This window comes from Tachypleus tridentatus, chromosome 3 (genome assembly GCF_004210375.1).
Source record: "Tachypleus tridentatus isolate NWPU-2018 chromosome 3, ASM421037v1, whole genome shotgun sequence".
NCBI classification, from domain to species: domain Eukaryota; kingdom Metazoa; phylum Arthropoda; class Merostomata; order Xiphosura; family Limulidae; genus Tachypleus; species Tachypleus tridentatus.
This window is the reverse complement of record NC_134827.1, coordinates 26,565,217-26,587,910: the sequence shown is the minus strand read 5'-3', so window position 1 is coordinate 26,587,910 and position 22,694 is coordinate 26,565,217. Positions and strand designations below refer to the sequence as shown.

The 22,694-nt window shown below is 31.1% G+C and overlaps 3 protein-coding genes across 3 annotated transcripts in view; 2 read left to right on the top strand and 1 right to left on the bottom strand.

Annotated features, from left to right (window-relative positions):
- The window catches only part of LOC143246580 (cytochrome P450 3A6-like), a 96,201-nt gene extending 80,517 nt beyond the window's left edge, over nt 1–15,684 (top strand). The window contains exons 2-4 of the mRNA XM_076493532.1: nt 13,552–13,697; nt 14,499–14,614; nt 14,765–15,684. Of these exons, the coding sequence (XP_076349647.1) occupies nt 13,571–13,697; nt 14,499–14,614; nt 14,765–14,947 (426 nt within the window). The 5' untranslated portion in view covers nt 13,552–13,570 and the 3' untranslated portion in view covers nt 14,948–15,684. The remainder of the gene's footprint in view (nt 1–13,551; nt 13,698–14,498; nt 14,615–14,764) is intronic.
- LOC143246037 (cytochrome P450 3A19-like) lies at nt 2,637–5,011 on the bottom strand. Its single transcript, XM_076492277.1, has 3 exons — nt 4,844–5,011; nt 3,597–3,759; nt 2,637–2,773 (listed from the first exon to the last, which is right to left on the bottom strand). The coding sequence occupies exons 1-3, from the start codon at nt 4,894–4,896 to the stop codon at nt 2,666–2,668; spliced, it is 324 nt and encodes a 107-aa protein (XP_076348392.1). The 5' UTR covers nt 4,897–5,011; the 3' UTR covers nt 2,637–2,665.
- LOC143247946 (cytochrome P450 3A19-like) lies at nt 15,090–22,201 on the top strand. Its single transcript, XM_076496495.1, has 5 exons — nt 15,090–15,124; nt 17,326–17,360; nt 17,999–18,204; nt 19,997–20,143; nt 21,657–22,201. Exons 1-5 carry the CDS (start codon nt 15,090–15,092, stop codon nt 21,744–21,746), a joined length of 513 nt encoding a protein of 170 aa, XP_076352610.1. The 3' UTR covers nt 21,747–22,201.
- Nucleotides 22,202–22,694: the final 493 nt, after the last annotated feature.

Below are 22,694 nucleotides of genomic sequence, written 5' to 3'. Positions count from 1 at the left end.
AATTAAATATCTTTTTACATTAAATGTCTATCAAGTTAAGATATGGCACCAAAAGAGAGAATTTTAAAAGAAATAGAGATGCTAAAATTGAAAAATTTTCACGGAAACTTATTGAAAGAATAACTGGTTTGAAGGTGACAATGTGATTCATAGACAGTATTAATAATAATATAATACGTACCTTAATGGTCGAATAAATTGTTCATTGAGGTATAAGAGTGAAGATTTGGGTACACTGTATAGCGGTATAATTGAAATGTGGTTAAGTTTAGACTATTTTAATGACAGAAACTCCTTTGAAATATAGGCTCATAGATTATTGGAGTACGAAAATTAAAAAAATAATAATATTAATTACATAATGGATATTTAAAATGTGAGCTCCATCCTGTTGATGTTGTAGATTTTAGAGTTTTCTGGCATACATCACCTTGTATGTATTTTAATACAAAAATCCACCTGTTTATTTTCTCAACTCACCAAATAAACTAAATCCATGTGTAAAAGAACATCCTCTTCCCAATACTCATCACAACTAACAGACTACGCCATAATCTTATCACCAGTTTTAAATAATTTTGTTTACCTTACCTTCACCTATGTGCTTTATGTAAATCATAAAGAACAAAGGTATTAAAACTGAAGTACCTCACTTGTGACATTAATCAAGTTTGTGTGAACCACATAAATAACAACCCTTTGCTTCTTTCCATCCACCCAGTTTCTACTACATTTAGATTTTTCTGTTCTTCAGTCTTGGGCTCATTAGTTAATAAAGGACATTGAGTTGTTGATGAGGGCATCCGGGAGAACACCTCGGATTTAACTGTTACACGGATCAGAACTTTCATTATTGAATAAAGTGCTAGGTTTCCTTGTTCTCTATTTACAGTTAAGATATAGATATCTATTTATCAAATTCTTTGCATTTTTTTACAGTTTTATATAAAACCTTGATCGTGTATTTGGTTACAATCCAATTCTTTCAAGAACGTAACCACCCAACTTCTGGATAATCTGAGAAGATCACACTTTAGTCAGGTTGGATCCATGTTTTATTTATATTTTGTTTTGTGAACACCATACTACAACGTGATTAAATTCAATCTGATATTATTTGTAGCCCAACTGATCTCGTGATCATTTCTTATTCCTTATTTTTAGCTACAGAGCGCAAATTTTATCAAATGGGTTCAAATCAGACACCAATGTTAAAATAAGATTTCGAAACCTGGTGTATAAAAGATTAATTGTCAAGAAGCATTAGAAATAAAGACTACTAGAATGCTGTAAATATTACATGTTTCTATACTGTCTATATTGGTTTCTGATCAGAGCACGCTACCTACTTAGGAAAAGACAGAACCTTAACTTGGTAATGAGAAAAGTTAATTAAATGTATATCTTTTACTATCTTACTTCTAAAGGTTATAGTCTATTACTTTATCAGTTTGGTACCATTCCGTTAAACGATATTTTGTTCAGATGATTTAGGTTAATTCTAAATCCATACACCGCAGGCTAACAGTACAAAATAATCCCTATAATAAAAGTACAGCAAAAAGGTAATAAAATTCGCTATGTTAAACATTTAACCAATAGTATGAATAAAAATGATAATAAAGAAACAACTGTTTATACATTATTTATGTAATACAAAACAAACATCCGTTATCTTCAAAAACTAATGTAATATTAATTATCAAACATGATGCTACTGTTTACAAACAAACCTTTCAAAACCCCTCCATAAAAATGTTTTTAACAAATGAAATGCCATAAATATCTCCGCTAAAGCACTACAACAAAAGTTATTGTTTATGTATGAGGTCAAGTAAGAAACCATTACCAAAGTTTGACCAGAAGTTAATAACTTTTAGATATACAGAATAATATGCTAAAATTAAATATATAACTAAATCGTACGATAAGTAGCTTCAATACTACTTCAGTAAAGACTGTTTGTTCATGTTTTGATTTTATTTGAGTCTTGAACAGTTTTACTGTGTAGTTTCATAAAACTTTGTTTGCAAATTCAATATTTTACCGTGGCATGAATATCCTATTAACTAGTACAAAACATGGTTGGACAACTAATACTTTTAAAAGCTGGTTGAACACTCACAGTATCAACATTGTTTAAAATGACATTTAGTTTTAACTTTTAGAAAGAACATATCTGAGTCGCCAAGTGTTCGTTTTGTGTGGTTAGCTAAAAATGTAAACTGAGTGAAAACGTTATATATTCATGTCTAACTTCGATAGGTTTTTCTAGTAATTTTCAAAATTTCTTTATTACAAAAAGTTAACTAACAAACTACAATGGCACAGAATCTGTATTAATTATAAGTTTTATGTAAGATAATAAATCATAATTTGGAGAAACTTTTTATCATCATCTAGGAAGAGTTTATTCAGAAAACTATCAACATAGTGTTTGTTACAAATACATAAACGTTAGTTTATCACTTGTTACTATAAACATTACCATACATTATCTCCTCCACTTGTCATTTATAATAACATCCTATACTGTGTATATACCTAAACAGCCAAATACAGAGTATAGACCTAAATAGACAAATAGAGAGTACCGAAGTCGGTAAGTGAATACAGAGTACACACCCAATTAATTTCACAGAGAGTAGAAATTCATTAATTCTATTCAGAGAACTGGTCCACGCAATCCCAGAAACAATACAGATCTAAGTAGACCCACACAGAATACACCATTCAGTTGAGAAACACAGTTCGTACTGTCTACAAAGTTGACCTAGAGAGGATCAATTTAGATGAAACTTCATAAAAGAACTTACAGGTTCTCATATCATAAAAAGATATCAGAAAACAGTCTGTAAGAATATATAAATTTCAATATTCGTTATGGTAATAGTATTTAAAATAAATTTAACATTTATGATGCTACTTTAAGTAATATCACTTGTAGAAATCCAAAAAAAACAACAAATTAACACATAATAAATATAAGAATAATTAAGATTTGATTATCTAAAGGATTTTCTGGATTCTGACAATTTACTGTCAATCGTAAATCAAATGAACTGCACGTGACAAAGAGTTGTAGGATTATCAACTAGTGCTAAGTGATTTTAAGTTATGAAACTAAGTTAAACTGAAAGTAATGAAGTTTGGAAATGTTGTTATTTTCAGATAATATCTCGATCTCTTTGTAAATAAACTATCAAACCCAAAGACTGAAAATAAAGCACAGCGCGGAAAATTTATTGTTAAAAAAACTTTTAATCACTTAAGTATAGTGTTTCAAATTGATATAAAACATCTGTAAAAAATAATTGCAACTTTCAGTAACTAAAGTAACAGTGTTCTAAATTGATATAAAGTATCTCTAAGAAACAATAAGAACTTTTAGTCATTAAGGTGATAGTGTTCTAAATTGATATTAAGCATGTGTAAAAAACAACAACAGCTTTTAATCACTAAAGTAACAGTGCTCTTAAGCCATATGTCTGAACAAAACAATGAACTTTTTTATTTAGATATAGCTACTTTCTTAATTTCTCGATATACAAAAATAAAGGATCGTTTTATGTAAAATAAAGAAAACTCATCTTTACCTTAGTTTCAGAACAAGGTACAAAACGCAAATGACGTAGGATGTGGACCAAACATAATTTTATTTCCATTAGAGCGAATCGCATTCCTATACAGTTCCTGGGACCAGCCCCGAATGGTATGTAGGTGTATGGTACAATGTTGGATTTGTTCTCAGGAAGAAATCTGTATGTACAAGAAGTTTATTTCGACTTTCAATATTTGAAATTTCCTAAAACAAAATATTAATAATAGTAATGGACAAATTACGAAATGAATTTTTTAAACATGTAATTTAAATGTTCAACCATTTATTTTCCTCACGCAATATTTATTCTAAATTATTTTGTAGAAGATACAATCAGCCTGGACTCGTACCTCGATTGTGAAGAAAAGTATGGAAATCAGCGTAAATCATTTTGTTCACAAGGTTAATGTAAAAACAAAATCTGTAAATTAGTGTCCAGGTGTCTAAAATGTGTACATATCTCACCAAAGAAATATGTACACGAAGTTAAAGATATGAAAATTATCTCTGTTTGGAGTTAGCTGTGTTACAATTGTAGATATCAAAATAACAACAAAATTGAAAAATTTAGAATAAACCTGGCACTCAACAAGATTGAAACTCAAGTATTCTTAACACACACATTAATAGTGAGGTTCCATAAGTATTGTTAACACACATTAATAGTCAGATTCAACCAGTATTTCCAACACATATAATTATATTACATTTGACAAGTTTATGACTTTATAGTGAAATAAATATGTTTTAATAAAGTTAAGAAACAATAAACAAAACGTCCATGTTTACACACTTTATATAATGTTCTGACTTACAACGTCAGACATAAGAATGTTGTCTGTAATGGACTTTGGTCTCTATCTTAAGTGGTAACTCTTGTATTTAACAGATACTTTAATTTTAATTGGAGATCTAAGGTAAGACTTTTTTAAATAACCACGTAATTATTAAGAACAACTAACTAAAAAAGTAAAGTCACACCAGCAAGTTATTAAATGACAATCACCTGTTACCTGACTGTATCACATGAAACCAACAGTAACTTCTCGGAACCACTTGAAAAGACATATTACTTTTCCTAAACAACAAAATCTCTCACTTCTAGAGAGCAAAATAAAATAGCTGTTGCCCATCCAGTTCGGATAAAACTAACTCATACTTGTTTGGAATATATAAAAAAAAACAGCCGTGGCACGTTTGTGCAACTGTTATCTTTCTGTGTAAAATAAAATATGCCGTTACCTGTCTGGATCAAATTTCTCCGGGTCTGGAAAGTTTTTAGGGTCATGGTGCATGGCGTATATTGGGAACCTCACTGGTGTGTCTTTAGGTATAGTCAGCCCTATATCATCAAACGTATAATCTTCCAAAGCACGTCTTTCCCCACTGTAAAAATAATTAAATAAGCTCCATGTAATAGTTAAACAATAAGAACTAGTAATTTACTTTATAAATATTAAGATGTTACCAATCAAATCACATTACACATTGTGTATTTATTTTAATATTAACGTTTGTTAAAGTTAAATTTATATTTAAAAATGAATCTCACTCATACTATTAAATATGCATTGCGAAATTCTAGGCTATTCACTAAAGTTGTAAAATCAGGCTATTTGAAATTGTAATACATAACAACTAAACAATGAATGGTCTTTAAAACTTGTATTTGACCTAATAAAAATATCCAATATATTTTTTGACGTTTTGTTTTAATTCATAGAAGGCAGCTCATCCCACATGAACATAATTTGAACCTAATGTTAAGCCAACATGTAAAATGAGGTCAGAATAATTAAAATATACAGATAAATTATTATGACTTAATGCTTGTCTTTTGTATTTGTTTTTTGAGACAAGTCACTTGGACTGATGTTACAGAAAGATATAATTTGTTGAAGAGAATAAAACAATTAAACCTAATTTAAAACTAAAATCAAATGTATTTTAACTGGAAAAAGTGTTTTTATAGGTTGAATTAAATAATTGTGTAGTAAAGTCCAGAAAATTAGAATGGAAACAAATATAAACAATATTTAACAGAAGTCATTCCTGTCAGTACTCATTGAAAATCAGTATTAGTTCATCTTTGGAACACCAGATGGAGCGGATCTTCGCTTTTTATGTTAATTCTTTTTTTCATGGAAATCTGGACTGAGTTCCGTTAGTTTTTGTAAAGTTTCATAACTTAGTTTGAAAAAATTGACATTGTACCGTTATCTTCCATGTAATCTAATATTAGCTTATATGGTGCACGGTAGTAAATTCGAAGAGTTTCTCTACAAGCTTAGCAAAGACGGGCTATTATAGTCAGGTGATTAAGGCACTCGACTCGTAAAGCAAAGATCGGGGATCGAATTCCGCTCTCACCAATCATGCTCCTCCTTTCAGTAGTCGAGATGTTATAATGTGACGGTCACTCCTACTATTCGTTGGTAAAACAGCAGCGGAAAAGTTGGCGGTAATGGTGGTGACTACCTGCCTTCCCTCTATTCTTACTCTGTAAAAATATAAAAGGCTAGCGCAGATATCGTTGTTGTAGTTTTGAGCGAATTTTAAAAACGAAACAAAACCTGGCAAAGATCTGTAACTGTACTAGTTTTAAATATAATTTGACAACTGATACTTCATAAAATTTGAAAATGTTAAGGTAAATATTATAGAATGTCAGGATAAGAAATAGATAAACAATTGAAAGAGAGATTTATTGATAAATATTAAGTGATTCTTCTGAAGGTAAGAGTAGACTATTTATTAAGATGCAATAATCCACTTCCATATCTTCAAGTTTCGTTTTATTTCTGAAAGCTCTGTGTACAACTAAGTAATGCTAAAGTCTCGTGTTATATCAAATATCCATAGAATATCTATTACGATATTAACTGTTACTTACACTGTTGCAAGAGGGTAGCTTCGAATACTTTCACATACAACTGCATCCAAGTATTTCATAGAGCTGACAGCTTCGTATGTCTCGTGTTGCTCGACCATACAGGTATTACAATAGTTTAATTCAGTTAAAATTCCAGTCCTTAACCTACGACAACGTTTCTAAGTTATATATGTATATACACAGTCTATGGACAAATCAAACCTTTATGGAAAATTTGGTGAAGATCCATCAAAAGATTCGAAGTAGTGGTACAAAATCACATAAAAACAGACAAAAGAAAAATTTCAAATGTGTATGTATTTTTCCAAGAATATAACGAGTCTCCATACCAATTTGATGAAGAGCTATGAACACCATTCGAAATATTTACATGTACGTACAACAGACAGCACTATTATATTTATATATACAGCGCTAGTGCATTAGATCCTATTGTGACGTACTCATGATGTCATATATGCATCTTAAGAATGGAGACAAATAAAGTTATCTCTGATGGGAAAAGGAGGCAAATAGGGAAAATCGTGACCCTTATAGCAAATATTCAGGCACATGGAATAAACATTTCCGGAAACTGGGGGTTTGTATGTCGCGTAATAATGTTTTTTATCGAATATCATACAAGCAGGAGTTCCGTTATAGTATAGTAAGTGATATGAAAACTTACCCGTGTAGTCGTCCATATTTCATTTAATTCTCTTGTTCCACAATATGGAGAGGCTAAAAAATGAAACAATGATCTACTAGAAGTATTCAGCGTTCTCAAAAATTACGATTTTTTATAAATCTAAATGAAAACTGATTTAATTAAAACTAGTACATTCTGTTTTATATTATACAAATAACTTTAGCTTCTTAATAGAATTATTATCGATTTACAAAATAAAAACTTGAAATCTGAGAATTCAAATTGTTAAGACGTGCGACTCGTAATCAAACCGTTGCGGGTTTGCATCCCCCAAACATGCTCTTCCTTTCAGCCGTGGCGGCGTTATAATGTTCACGGTCAATCCCACTGTTCGTTGGTAAAAGAGTAGCCCAAGAGTTGACGGTGGGTGGTGATGACCACAAAATTACACAATGCTACAAAATTAGTGACGGCCAGCACAGATAGCACTCGAGAAGTTTTGTGCGAAATTCAAAAAACAAACAATCACAAAGTTGATTAATGTCACATGTGAGGTACTTCTGTTTAAAGACCTTTGTTCTTTTTGACTTACATAAAGTACATAGGTGAAGGGAAAGTAAACAAAATTATTTAAAACTGGTGTTGACATAAGGGTTTAGTTTGTTTGATGTTATGAGTATTGGGAAGAGTATGTTCTTTACACAACTGGTTGTCTGTGCTCTTCGCTCCACGGGTATCTAAACCAGGTTTCTAGTGTTGTAAGTTAACTGAAATACTATTGTGCCACTGGGCAAGGGATCTCTCACAAATGTTTTTTTTTCATATGAGTGTATCGATTGTTGTTCAGTTTTTTAATTTGATCCATTAACATATATTATTTTTCTATAATCAGACCTGCAGCAATACGAGAGTAGATTCGTGATAAGTAACATCAATGTTATCGTGACCACTTAGGCACGAGAATGTATAACAATGGGGACATGATACAAAGGTAAATATTGACGTGAAGCCTTTAGTATCAGTGATTTATTATAACAGTGTGTTTTTGTATTAAAAGTACTTTTTACAGTGTCTTTAAAGAAATAATAAATTTCGCGACATGGCTTGACTTGGTGGTTAGAACGCTAGCCTCGCAACCTGTAAGTCAAGGGTTCGAATCTCCGTAACCAAACATGTTCGCATATTCAGAAGTAGAGGTGTTGAAACGTAAAGGTCAGTCCCACTATTCGTAGATAAAATAAGAGTTGAAAAGATGGCAGCTAGATGTCTTCACTCTAATCTGTTGCTTCTAAATTACATATAACTAGCGTAGATATTCGACATAAAATATTTGTGTGTGTGTATTTATATATATATATGTATAAATACGTATAATAACATAATTATCATTGTTGTGTGTGTATATATAGGTATAATAATATAATTATCATTGTTGTGTGTATATAAATACATATAATAACATAATTATCATTGTTGTGTGTATATAAATACATATAATAACATAATTATCATTGTTGTGTGTATATAAATACATATAATAACATAATTATCATTGTTGTGTGTATATAAATACATATAATAACATAATTATCATTGTTGTGTGTATATATATAGGTATACTAACATAATTATCATTGTTGTGTGTATATATATATATAATAACATAATTATCATTGTCCTTCATAATTTCTTTCATCAGTCACTCCTCTAGTTTCTTTTCACTTTGAATTATTAAATACAACTAAAAATATGTTATTGCTTACTTAGAAATCATAAACAACTAAATCAGTACAGATCGATAATATACGATCATACCAGAGACTGTGTGACGTTATCACTTCTGAAGTGATGCGCATTGTCATTCACTTTTGATCCCAGTGTAGCATGTGTTCTATATATATATTTGTTTTTCTATCAGTGTGTCCTTGAACTTTTATCCTAGTGTGTAACATCTAAGAATATATTTGTACAAAGGTTTATTAATCTGTCACTGTGCTCTTTATGTTGTTGATTAGAAAGTTGTCTAACTATGGATCTACCTGCATTACCATCCATCCTCCTTGGTTTCTTTGTGCTGTTGCGGTGATCATCGGACTTTACAGGTGAATAAACAGTTTCTATATAACTTATGTTAAAACGTGAATTTAACAGGTTTATACCATCGTTTCAAACAGTTTTATAAATTAAAATAAAACACACTGTTTCTTCAGTAATATATTTTGCATGTCGGCAGTATTACTAACATATAGTTGGTGTATAAACTTCTAGTTTTAAAAACCAGTGCCTAGACGTTACCAGGGGTTTACTTTATTTGTATTAAGGGGTTACCCAGTAAAGGGAGATACAAGATGTGATGGGGATCTACGAATAGATTATTGAAACCAATTCTGGTCTCGAATTTAATGTTTATGGCTATTTTACACTACAATGTTTTCAATTGTAACAGGAAGTGTACTGCAATATTGCTATTGTAGAATAGAGATAACAATAAAAAATGAAATTAAACTTTCTGGTGAGGAAGTTTATAAAAGGTCAAACGTATTATTCGGTTACACACGAGTGGCCGAAGTGTTGGCTGTCAGTGTTGTTGTCTGGGTTTCTTTCTTTTTTGTGAAACGTCTACGTTTTGGATGGCTTTGTGCAATTGTATCTGTTCAAACTAAAGTACTTTTGATTAAGATTTATGAAAATTATTTATTTTTCTGAACACTGAAATCTTTAAGTAGAACATTATATCACTTTTGTTTTTCTAGCCTCTCCATATTTTGGAACAAGATAATTATGTGAAATATGGACGATTATATGGGTAAGCATTATATTAGTAATCATACTATAATATAAATCTTGTTTATGTTATACGAGAAATTTCTTTTTAATACTCTATGTGCAAATTTACACTTCACGAATTTTTATTCTCGTATGTATGTAGATTCGCAGTATGGGTCACAAATGTTCCATTTCGCCTCTAGTACTTATTACGGTGAAGTTTATGATTTTTCAATTTTCAGTGTGCAGATATGACGTAATGAATACGTCTCACGCGGATCTAATGCACCAGCCCCATCTATGTAAATATAATAGTTCTGTCTGTTGTATGCCCATGTAAATACTTCGCAGAGAGTGGATGGATCTTCACTAAAATTGACGTGGAGGATCATTAAATGCAGGTTGAAATACACATAGGTTTTCATGTTTTTCATTCCTCGGTTTCATTTATGTTTTTGCGGGATTTTTGCCTCACCACTTCACTTACCGTTTATGGATCTTCATCAATTTTTTATTTTACAACTGATTTTATGCCCAGTCTTCATTAAGAATAAACAAAGACAAAATTGGTAGTAACTGTCTAGTACATCGTGACTCTTATGGTGGAAGTCTTGGAGAAATATTTTATAGAAGTAGCACCTATTAATAGGACGTTGTTTCACAAGTCTTCTGGTCGGTATTAAAGACAGAAGAGACAGATCACGCTCCACAAGACACCTGCTGACAATTTCACCTTTGATTGCTTGTTACAAAACGATGGTATTTCAGTGTGGATCCTACATGACGAGTTGGTCAAGGCACCAGACCCGTGATCTAAGGGTTAAGAGTTCGAATTCCTGTTTCCTCAAACATGTTTGCTCTATCAGTGATGAGGGTGTTATTAAGTTCCAGTCAATCCCACTATTCGTAAAAGTGTAACCCAGGCGTTGGCGGTGTGTTATGACGATTATCTGTCTTTTCTCTTGTGTTACACTTCTGGTAAAATAGGGAAAATATTATTTCAATATGGAGTTAAAGGATCGATCTGTGAGGTTTGAACAGGACAGGTGATCCAATTAGTGTGTATGTGCTTTGCAACAAACAAACTTTATTTTATTTTAACCAACATATTTGTTATGCACTACTTTCATATTATATCAAAATTTTTATAGCATTGCCCTCAGGAAATGCGTTTGGCATCTGCCAAATAAAAGAAGCACTTTTTATTTTGTTATATATTTCCTAGCATTGAATTTTATCCCAAGACCTGACACTCAAGACTAGAGTTCAATCAACTGATACAAAGGGCTATTAAGCTATAGCGCCACCTGGTAAGACATTTTTTAATTGCTAGAAGTGCTAGTCGAAAGGTAAGGCCATAAAAATATAATGGTCTTGATTTTTTAAAACAAATTATTTGTTCTAATGACAATTTTACCTTTTTTTTTGTCAAAGTGAAAAGAAACCAAAAAACATCTCAACGCTATTTTTTATCCACCAACCATATCTTTACCGTATTTGTTTCTTTATAGATGCAAAGTTGAGTTCTTGAGTGTGCTGACACATTAACTGAAAACTTTCTAAAGATTGCAAAAGATGGAAAAGCTGTTGAGTGTAATGGGTAAGATGTTGGATATAACTATCTACTGAAGATATTGTAATGTTTGTACTTCATCTTCATGTGCTATAATTGTTAAAATGTACACATTTTTACCACAAAATTTAACTCTGTTTGTATACATTTAAAGATACAAATGATTGTGTACATTATACTAAAACAGTTTTGGAAAATCACCAAACATACCAGATCATCAAGTCTTGTGATGCTTTATCTAATAACCACACCGCTCGATAGCAACCATGCAGACAAGTTTCCACAATAATACGTTCAGTAGTAAGGCTGTCATCTCCTAAGCTTAATATTCCTCTCTAATTGCTTTGCATCATCCATGTAGGAGAAGAATTTTAAGTACACCTTTCAAGATTCAGATCGTTCCGAAATGTATAGATGTTTCGTCTAGTAATTTAAACGAATTGTTCCTCATGTTTTATTTTTCATTTCCATTACGAACAAGGTATATTACTGTTTTGTAAATTCTAAATACCCGATCTAGTCTAGTGGCTCAGTTGAAAGTAAACAGGCATAGGATTCTAGAATTTTAGTTTTGATACCCTGCACATAATATTAAATATATGACACGAAAGTAACTTTGAACTATAAGAATGCATTTAGCTCATAATTCTTTTGGACTTGTATGCACCGAGTGTAGTAGAATAATCTCATTTGGCATTTGTTTAAAGATGTGACATGGTTGATCAACGTTTAAACATCTTAATGTACATTCAAATACCACAATATAATCTGTAATTACTCGTCTCCATGTAAACTGTATAAACACCGTAACTCCGAAATTGTGACATACAATTCAGAAGTGACATTTTAGTACCTTAAAATTAAAAAAAACACAACCACCTCTAAGCTACACTTTGTCATAACACTAACTACCGTAAAGTCACTATTAATTTTTGACATGTTATTTATAACACGTTTGAGATTCATAATAATATGCAGTGCTTAATACTTTAACTTCACAAATAAAAAAAACAATCACCTCTTTTCTTCCCAATTAATGGTAATCGAAACGTTAAGTTTGTGTTTAATTAAAATTATGTAATATGCATATCCAATTCTCTTACTTCGACGATAGACTTTCACTACACTGAAAAATTATGTTTTGTTTCTATTCAATTTCTATTCAAAACGTTTCACCATTTTGTCGTTAGTGTTATAACTGTGGATTGAACGTGGGTTCAATACTTTAATCCAGATAGAAAAATTTAAATTTTGGAATGGAGTCCTTCAAGTTCATCTACCTTCTCTGCAAGGAAGGTAATGTAATCAATTCTTTGGGATGTCAAACGTTTAAGTAGTTGATAATTTAGAGATGTCTAAATCTTTCATAGTAGATTATTGTACATGGTAAATCAACATCTATTAAGAGAAATAAAATAATAGAAGACGATTGCTGATAAATAGGTGTAATGTTCCATTGGGACAAGAGGAGAATGTGCTGTTCCGTCAGAACATTGTTCTCTTCTCACAAAGAGCAATCTTATGAATACAATGCCCCATATCGTACACTATTCTTTTACTCACTTGCTGTAACTTCAAGTGACAATTTTTTTTTTCGGTAACCTACAAATCAGTCTGAAATGCCAAAGATTTCAGATTATTAATGATCTTACCCGTGAAGTTTAATCACGGACCGAAAACAGAGAGGAAGAATTCTTTCAGAAGGTCATACAGGCCTTACAATATCTCAAGCACGAGTCTACAGACTCACTAGGTTATGATGAAAGCAAATCATAGTTGAAATAGTATTTAATTTTTAGTTTGAATCCCGGGGTTTTTCTTCCAGTTCTCGTATTTTAAACTGCAAATCAGTGATTTTACTCAGTTGGTTTGATCAGTTCTTTGAAACAAAAGTTCTAATATAAAAAAATAAAAGACATTAATGAGTATTAAAAAATATTAGGATCATAACAACAGTTAAATGTAATTTTTGGGGTAAAAACACCTTTAATAGCTTTCTATATTTTTTTATTACCATTTTAATTTATTTGCCTTGAAAAAGTTCAAATTCACAAATAATTAAAGTTTTTTGTGTTTTCTCTTCCATTCAGTTATTTTGGAGCATTCACCATGGATGTGATTGCCAGCTGTGCTTTTGGAACTAAAACAAATGCTCTAAGAAACCCTAACAATGCTTTTACTAAAACTGCCAAAGAAGCTTTTAGTTCTGCTAACAGATGGCGATTTTTACTTGCACGTGAGTAGCCAGTTGCTTTAGTTTGAATAAGAATTAACATAGCGTTATGCACAGCTTTCAAACAGGATCTCTTTCTGAATCAGAATCACTTCAGTGGCACGGATAACATGTAAGAATGCAGTGATTTATTGGATTTGGGGGCCATTATAATGTGAACGATGAATCCCACAATTCGCTGGTAAAAGAGTAACCCAAAGGCTTGGCATGGCCGAGCATGTTAGGGCGTTCGACTCGTAATCCGAGAGTGGCGGGTTCGAATTCCGGTCGTACCAAACCATCCTCGCCCTTTCAGCCGTGGGGGCGTTATAACGTTACGGTCAATCTCACTATTCGTTGGTAAAGAGTGGCCCAAGAGTAGGCGGTGGGTGGTGATGCCTACCTGCCTTGCCTCTATTCTTACACTGCTAAATTAAAGACGGCTAACGCAGATAGCCCTCGAGTAGTTTCGCGGGAAATTCAAAAACAAACAAAAACAAGTAACCCAAGAGTTGGCGATTGGTTGTAATGATTAGGTGCCCTTTTTCTAGTCTTCCACTGATAGTTAACATTTACTGGATTGAAAATTAAACAACACATTTCATCGCGTTCCAGGAGATTTACAGTTTCTTGAAATGTCCAACACTCCCTTCCATATAACATTTATAAGCGTTGCCAAGTAATACTCAAAATCTATTATAGCTGTGTTTTTAATTGTTAAGCAAAACTTTTATAAAATGCTCATGTATATTTTGAAATGTATGAAAATAATATATTGTCTAAATTACACAATAACATTCTAATGAATTACCTTTCTTCTTTTAGTTGCCTTTCCTAGCATCATGAAACTGTTTAAAATCTCCATGATCGACCCATCGGGTATGGAGTTTTCCAAAAAGTTGACTCTCAAGATAATTGACCAACGTAAACACAGTCCTGAGGTAATTAATATTTAATCTCTGTTTTCTAGGGGCGTGTAATAGTGTTATTATGTGTTTTAAAATAATAATAAAAAAATTTTCTTTTATTCAACATTAGTTATTAATGTCACATGTTTTTTTTCAATAACGAAAGGTTTCCGATGATTTCAGACAAAGCGAATAGACTTCCTGCAGTTGCTTCTAGAGACCATGTTTAATTATGTAATATGCATATCCAATTCTCTTACTTCGACGATAGACTTTCACTATACTGAAAAATTATGTTTTGTTTCTATTCAATTTCTATTCAAAACGTTTCATCATTTTGTCGTTAGTGTTATAACTGTGGATTAAACGTGGGTTCAATACTTTAATCAAGATAGAAAAATTTAAATTTTGGAATGGAGTCCTTCAAGTTCATCTACCTTCTCTGCAAGGAAGGTAATGTAATCAATTCTTTGGGATGTCAAACGTTTAAGTAGTTGATTATTTAGAGATGTCTAAACCTTTCATAGTAGATTATTGTATATGGTAAATCAACAACTATTAAGAGAAATAAAAAAATAGAAAACGATTGCTGATAAATAGGTGTAATGTTCCATAAGGACGATGTTGTTTTCCAAGAGGAGAATGTGCTGTTCCGTCAGAACATTGTTCTCTTCGATAACAAAAACTGCCATCTTATGAGGACAATGCCCCATATCGTTCACTATTCTTTTACACACCGAATGTAGCTTCAAGTGACATTTTTTAATTCGGTAACCTTAAAATCCCTTTGAAATGCAAAAAGAATTCAGATTATTAATGGTCTGATATGTTAAATCACGGGTCGACGACAAATTCTTTCAAAAGGACATACAGACCTTAAAGCATCTTTCGTACGAGTCTACCGACTCAATAGGTTATGTTGAAAATAAATCATATATGAAATAGAAAATAATTTTTATGTTGGATCCCGAGTTTTTAGAAAAGTCCTCGTATTTTAAATTGCAAATTAGTGATTTTTCTCAGTTGTTTTGATTAGTTCTTTCAGACAAAAGTTCTAATAGAAGAAAAATGAGAGACTGATTACTACGTCATATATTGATCTTACCGGCTGTGAAAGGTAATTTTGGGGTAAACACAGCTTCAACAGCTTCTTTTATTTTGACCTTTAGCATTTTTAATTTATTTGTCTTGAAAAGTTTATATTCACAAGTAATTAAAGTTTTTTGTGCTTTCTTTTTCCTCCAGTTATTTTGGTGCATTCACCATGGATGTGATTGCCAGCTGTTCTTTCGAAACTAAAACAAATGCTCTAAGAAACCCTGACAATGCTTTTACTCAATTTGCCAAAAAAGCTTTTATTTCTGCCAACAGATGGCGATATTTACTTGCATGTGAATTGCGTGTTGGTGTCGTTTGAGTAAGAATTAAATCTGTGTCATGCATAGCTTTCAAAGAGAATCTCTTTCTCAATCAGAATCACATAAGTGGCAAGGATAGCATGTAAAAATGCCGTGAGTTATTGGACTTGGCAGCCATTATAATGTGAAAGGTCAATCCCACTATTCGTTGGTAAAAGAGTAGCCCAACAGTTGGCGATGGATTGTGATGATAAGCTGTCCTTCTTCTTGTCTTCCACTTCTATTTAACATTTACTGAAAATAAACAACACATTTCATCGTGTTGCAGCAGAATTCGCATTGTAGTGGAATCTGTTATACTCCTTTTGATATTACATTCAAAATCCTTACTCAAAATCTATTACAGATATTTTTTAATTGTTAAATAAAACTATTATAAAATGTACATGTAATATCTGAAATACAATAAAATAATATATTGTTTAATTTATGTCAACAATTATGGATACGAAGAAGGAAACTTTAAATTCTTCAACAACAGGCTACAAAATAAATTTGAGAAAATTTAAAAATGTGTTTAGACTTGACCTAGAGAATCAAATGTAATAGTTTGAGTTTTGTTTTCACGAGTTCTAAAACACATTTTGACAGCCGTTATAACTGTTATTTGTACGATCTGACTGACGATTGTAAAATTTTACCGAAAGTCTGAAATCGTAATGGCTAAGTCACTGTTTCACTGAACTTGTGGCGACAGTAAACATTTAATAGTCATGGAAATCACAATTAGGTTTTTTATATGAATATTAACAAGGTTTTATGGAAACAGTGAAACTGACTACTTTAACTTTTACTTTATGAATATAAAGAACATATTACTTTAATTGTGAAACTGTCTACTTAAACCAATGTTATATGAATCTAAATAAGGTTTGACTGTAACTGTAAAACTAACAACTTAAACTGCTGCTATTTGAACATAAAGGAGATTGTACTCTAATACCGAGAACTTTTTGTTTTATTCTAACGCCTCTTAAAATATAAATAATATTTGATAGAAATATAAAGTTCCAGAATCCACTACTCTCCATTATTTTGTTTAGTGTTTAATTGTTTAATTTTAAACAAATTGAAACAGCGTGGAATTTATTAATTTTTAAAATATTTATATGATATTTAGTGTCTTTTTATATTAAGCAAGATAACTTAATATAAACTCTCATGACAACAAATCAAATATACTTTTAGTTTCATAACAAACTCCTAAATACCCTTGTCCAATCAAATAAATAAGGATTAAGATAAAAAGTTAAATTATTTGTGAGACATTGGTTTTTACGTCGAGGATGTGTGTGTTTTTGTTTTCTTACAGTGAAGCCACATCAGTCTATCTGTCGTGTCTACTGTTACTTCGAGTGAAGGTAATTTCGTACTATAAACAGCATTGTTAGCGACAGAAATACAAACGTTGTTGGATTTTAATTGATTCGTAACATATTGTTTGATGTTCATTCTTTATTTTTAATTATTTTTAAGGTTGTAATTAGTAAAGACAGGATTTTATTAAAGAACTTCATTGTATTGAATTACGATAAATCGTGTTGTATCATGAGTTTAATCCTTCTATATGTGTACAAAGGATACTTTAATAATTTAATTGTACAATGTTGTGACATAATATTGATAACTGTTGATTATATTGTAATTTGTTTAGGTTTTATTTAGGTACATTCTTTTTTAGTTTTTTCTTTTACGGAAGAGTTTGTTGGTAAACATAAAGCTACACAATTGATTCATCAAACCATGAATGTTAGCATTATAAGCCTTTAAGAAAAGTATTTATATTATATAACAAATTCTACACCATCATTATTTAACTAATCCTGTTTCCAGCTGTACAAGCTCTAGCTAACTCAGTAAAGCTCTTACTGATTGAATTTATTAGTTTTACGCGTGCGAGAAAGTTCGACATTTGTTCGATTTATTTATATATCTTTATGTTATTGAATTTGTTATCGAACATGAACAAATACACTTTACTATATAATTACTGTTCCAGATTTGACCGAAGACGAGCTTGTAGCTCAATGCGTTATATTCTTCTTGGCTGGTTACGAGACTACGTCTAGTGCTTTATCATACATTGTGTATCTGTTGGCTTTAAATCAGGATTGCCAAAATAAATTATATCAGGAAACAGATGAAACCTTACATTCACAGATAAGCCTAAAATTCAATTTCAAGGCAATAATGACAGGAAATATGTAATAAATAAAACATGTTGTGTGTATAAAACATAAAACTAACTTAGTAAAACGAGAAATATTCCAGTAAAAATGTTCATCGAATTAGAAAAGTATAATAAAGACACAGAACAAGATAACTACATAAACCATTAGAAAAATATCCGTCAGTTTACTATGAATTGTGATCCTCTGAAATTATGATAGTGAAAGTGCCGTAAATTAAGAGTGTCACAAAAGTTCAAAGTTTGTTTAACACAAGTGTGGTATAGTGAGAAATTGTTCCTTATATTTTAAAAACAGTCGAATTTTATAATTAATGATTAATTGCGTTTTTTACACAGACAATATATATTCTAGCTGTATGTTAAGGACAGGAACTTTAACTGAATTAAAGTGTTGTAATACCTGTATTGTCTAGGAAGAAGAAAACTGTCTGTTCCATGAAATACTTGGATGCAGTTGTATGTGAAAGTATTCAAATCTATCCTCCTTCATCGCTGTAAGCAACAGCTGATACCGTAAAAGATATTCTATAGATATTTGATATAACACGAGACGTTAGTGTCTGTATATAAGCATTAGTTAGTTGTACACAGTGCTTTCAGAATAAAAACGAAACTCAAAGAAATGGTGGAACTTGATTACTGCATGTTATTAAATAGTCTACTCTTATTATCAGGAGAATCACTAAATATTTATCTTAGATATTTCATTACATTACGTTCAACTTCTATTTCCCATTCTGACCTTCTACTATATTTACCTCAACATTTTTAAGTTTCATGAACTATCAGTGGTCAAATTATATTTAAAACTGGTACAGTTGTTGATCTTTGCCAGGATTTGTTTTGTTTTCGAAATTCGCTCAAAGCTACAATAATGATATCTACGCTAGCTGTCCCTATTTTAAAGAGTAAGACAAGAGGGTAGGCAGTTAGTCATCACCACTATAGCCAAACTACTGGGCTACTCTTTTACCAATGAATAGTAAAATTGACGGTTCAATTATAACGATCCCACAGCTGAAAGAACAAGCATGTTTGGTGTGACGGAGATTAGAACCCGCGACCCCCGGATTACGAGTCGAGTGCCTTAATCACATGACCATAATAGCCCTTCTTCATTAGGACTCGTAAAGAAACTCTTCGTATTTACTACCGTGCACCATTTAAACTAATATTTTACTACCAGGATACTTGGAAAATAACGTTACATTTCGATTTTCTTTTCAAACGAAGTTATCAAACTTTGCAAAAACTAATGGAACCAAGTACCAGTTTCCGGGAAAAAAAGAATTAATATAAAAAGAGAAGTTCCACTCCATCTGGAATTTCAAAGAAGAACTAATACTGATTTTCAATGAGTACTGACAGGAATGAATTCTGTTACATATCGTTTATATTTGTTTCCATTCTAATTTTCTGGACTTTACTACACAATGATTTAATTCAACCTATTAAAACACCTTTTACACTCAAAATACCTTTGATTTTAGGTTTAAATTAGGTTCAATTGTTTCATTCTGTTTTGCACTTTATTGTTCTTCTGTAACATCAGTCCGAGTGACAAATACAAAAGACTCTCATTAAGTCATAATAATTTATCTATATACTTTCATTATTCTGACCTCATTTTACATATTGCCTTAAGAACATTAGGTTAAAATTATGTTAATGTGGGAAGAGCTGTCTTCCATGAATTAAAACAAAAAGTCAAGAAATATATTGGATAATTTTAATGAGATCAAATATAAGTTTTAGAGACCAGATACAGATCTGATACAGATACACATGCAGATTTCTTCCTGAAAAAAATCCAACATTGTACCATACACCTACATACCATTCGGGGCTGGTCCCAGGAACTGTATAGGAGTGCGATTTGCTCTAATGGAAATAAAATTATGTTTGGTCCACATCCTACGTCATTTGCGTTTTGTACCTTGTTCTGAAACTGAGGTAAAGATGAGTTTTCTTTATTTTACATAAAACGATCCTTTATTTTTGTAGATTGAGAAATTAAGAAAGTAGCTATATGTAAATAAATAAAGTCTTTTCATTGATGTTGTTGAGTCGTATCGATTAGGAGCACTACTACTTTAGTTTCTGAAAGTTGTTATTGTTTCTTACAGGTACTTTATATCAATTTCGAACACTATTACTTAAATGATTAAAAGTTGTCTGTTTATTATAAGGATTTAAAATTCCCTTTAAAGTACTATTATTTTAGTGATTAAAAGTTTTTTTTAGAAATTAATATTTTAACTCATTGTGCTTTATTTTGAGCCATTAGGTTTGGTAGTTTATTAAGAAAGATATCGAGATATTGTATGATAATAATAACATATACAAACTTGATTACTTACAGTTTAACTTAGCTTCATTACTTAAAATCACATAGCACTAGTTGATAATCCTACAACTTCGAAAATTAACAGTTTTTAAAGCATTATTCTGTTTCCGATGTAGTTTATTTGGATTACGATTGACAGTAAATTGTCAAAATACAGAAAATCCTTTAGATAACCAAACCTTAATTATTCTTATATTTTATTATGTGTTAATTTGTTGTTTTTCTTGGATTTTTACAAGTGACCTTACTTAAAGTAGCATCATAAATGTTAAATTTACTTTAAATACTATTATCATGACGGATATTGACCCAAGGCCTAACTTTATATATTCTTACAGCATGTTTCCTGATATCTTTTTATGGTATGAGAACCTGTAAGTTCTTTCCTGAAGTTTCATCTAAATTGATCCTCTCTAGGTCAACTTTGTAGACAGTCGAATTGTGTTTCTCAACTGAATGGTGTATTCTGTGTGGGACTACTTTGATCTTTATGCTTCTGATTTGCGTGGAACTGTTCTCTGGATAGAATTAATGGATTTCTACTCTCTGTGAGATTACTTTGATGTGCACTCTGTATTGACCTACTGACGTCGGTACTCTCTATTGGACTATGCTATTTGTGTCTGTACTTATATTGGGCTATTTAGGTCTATACACTGTATGGGGCTGTTTTGGAATATACTTTGTATATGCATAGGACATATTTGATCTGCAGTTTTAATGTGATAGCTTGAATATATTCTCTATATGGAGCTTTGATTTATGATATTACATGTATGTGTACTCAGTATGAGAGTGCTTTGATCTCTGTTCTTTGTGGGTCTGCGTACAACCATCATTCTCAGGAAAACCATTGAAATTATTCTGTGATACATTGAGATCTTTATTTTGTAGAATATATGCTATTAGTAAATAAATGTTCATATGTTGTAGCTCTTTAGTATATGTTGAAAATAAAATTATGTGGTTTTTTTAGCTACACCGTATATATAATATATATCAATATTTGAAATAATGCTTGATTAACTGATGAATTATGAAAACTCTCGATAGTTTTTTAGTTGTTTTATAAGTTATTTTTTATACAGATATTTAAAATTTAATGTTTGTATCCTCCAGGTTCCTTTGAAGTTTCTTCCAGCAGCAGGATTAACCCAAGTCTCTGACGTCACGCTCAAGATTGAACATAGAAACGGACATTCATATTAAAAGATAGCACCTCACCACTCCAATAAGAACAACGTGTTTTATATTTCAGGCTCTTAGCTGTTGATTGACAGTGAGGATCTTGTTATGTTAGTTACAACCAATAGAAATATTTCTAATAGTGACACTTCTAGCTTACTTCTGTTATTAAATATAAACGATTGTTACTTTTGGTTGACAGTGTGGTTAGGCTTAATATTTTATGTAATTCAGTATATTGCTGTATAATATATATATGTTATATATGATATATATTAAGGATGTTATTATGAAAATATTTAGAGTGAAAAAACACTATGTATGTGTTTTTTGGAGTGAAGTATAAATTTGCTTAAGTAGATAAATGAAGAAGTTAAATTATGATAAAGTTTATAGTAATCAAGTGATATACTAACGTTTATGTATATCTAACAAACATTATGTGCATAATTTTCTGAATAAACTCTTCCTAGATGATAATAAAAAGTTTCTCTAAATTGTGATTTATTATCTTACATAAAACTTACAATTAACACAGATTCTGTGCTATTGTAGTTTGTTAGTTCACTTTTCGTAACAGAGAAATTGTTAATATAACCAGCAAAACCTGTCGAAGTTAGACATGAATATATAAAGTTTTAACTCAATTTACATTTTTAGCTAACCCCACAAAACGAACTCTTGGCGACTCAGATATATTCTTTCTAAAAGATAAAATAAATGTCATTTTAAACAATGTTGATACTGTGAGTGTTCAACCAACCTTTAAAAGTATTACTTGTCCAACCATGTTTTGTACTACCGTGTTTCTCCGAAAATAAGACAGGGCTTATATTAATTTTCACTCCAAAATATGACACTAGGGCTTATTTTCGGGGGATGTCTTATTTTGATATATTAAAAAAATGAAGTTACAAAGTAAAACTATTAAACTAACCATTTAAAATAAACTATTATTAAACTATTAAACTA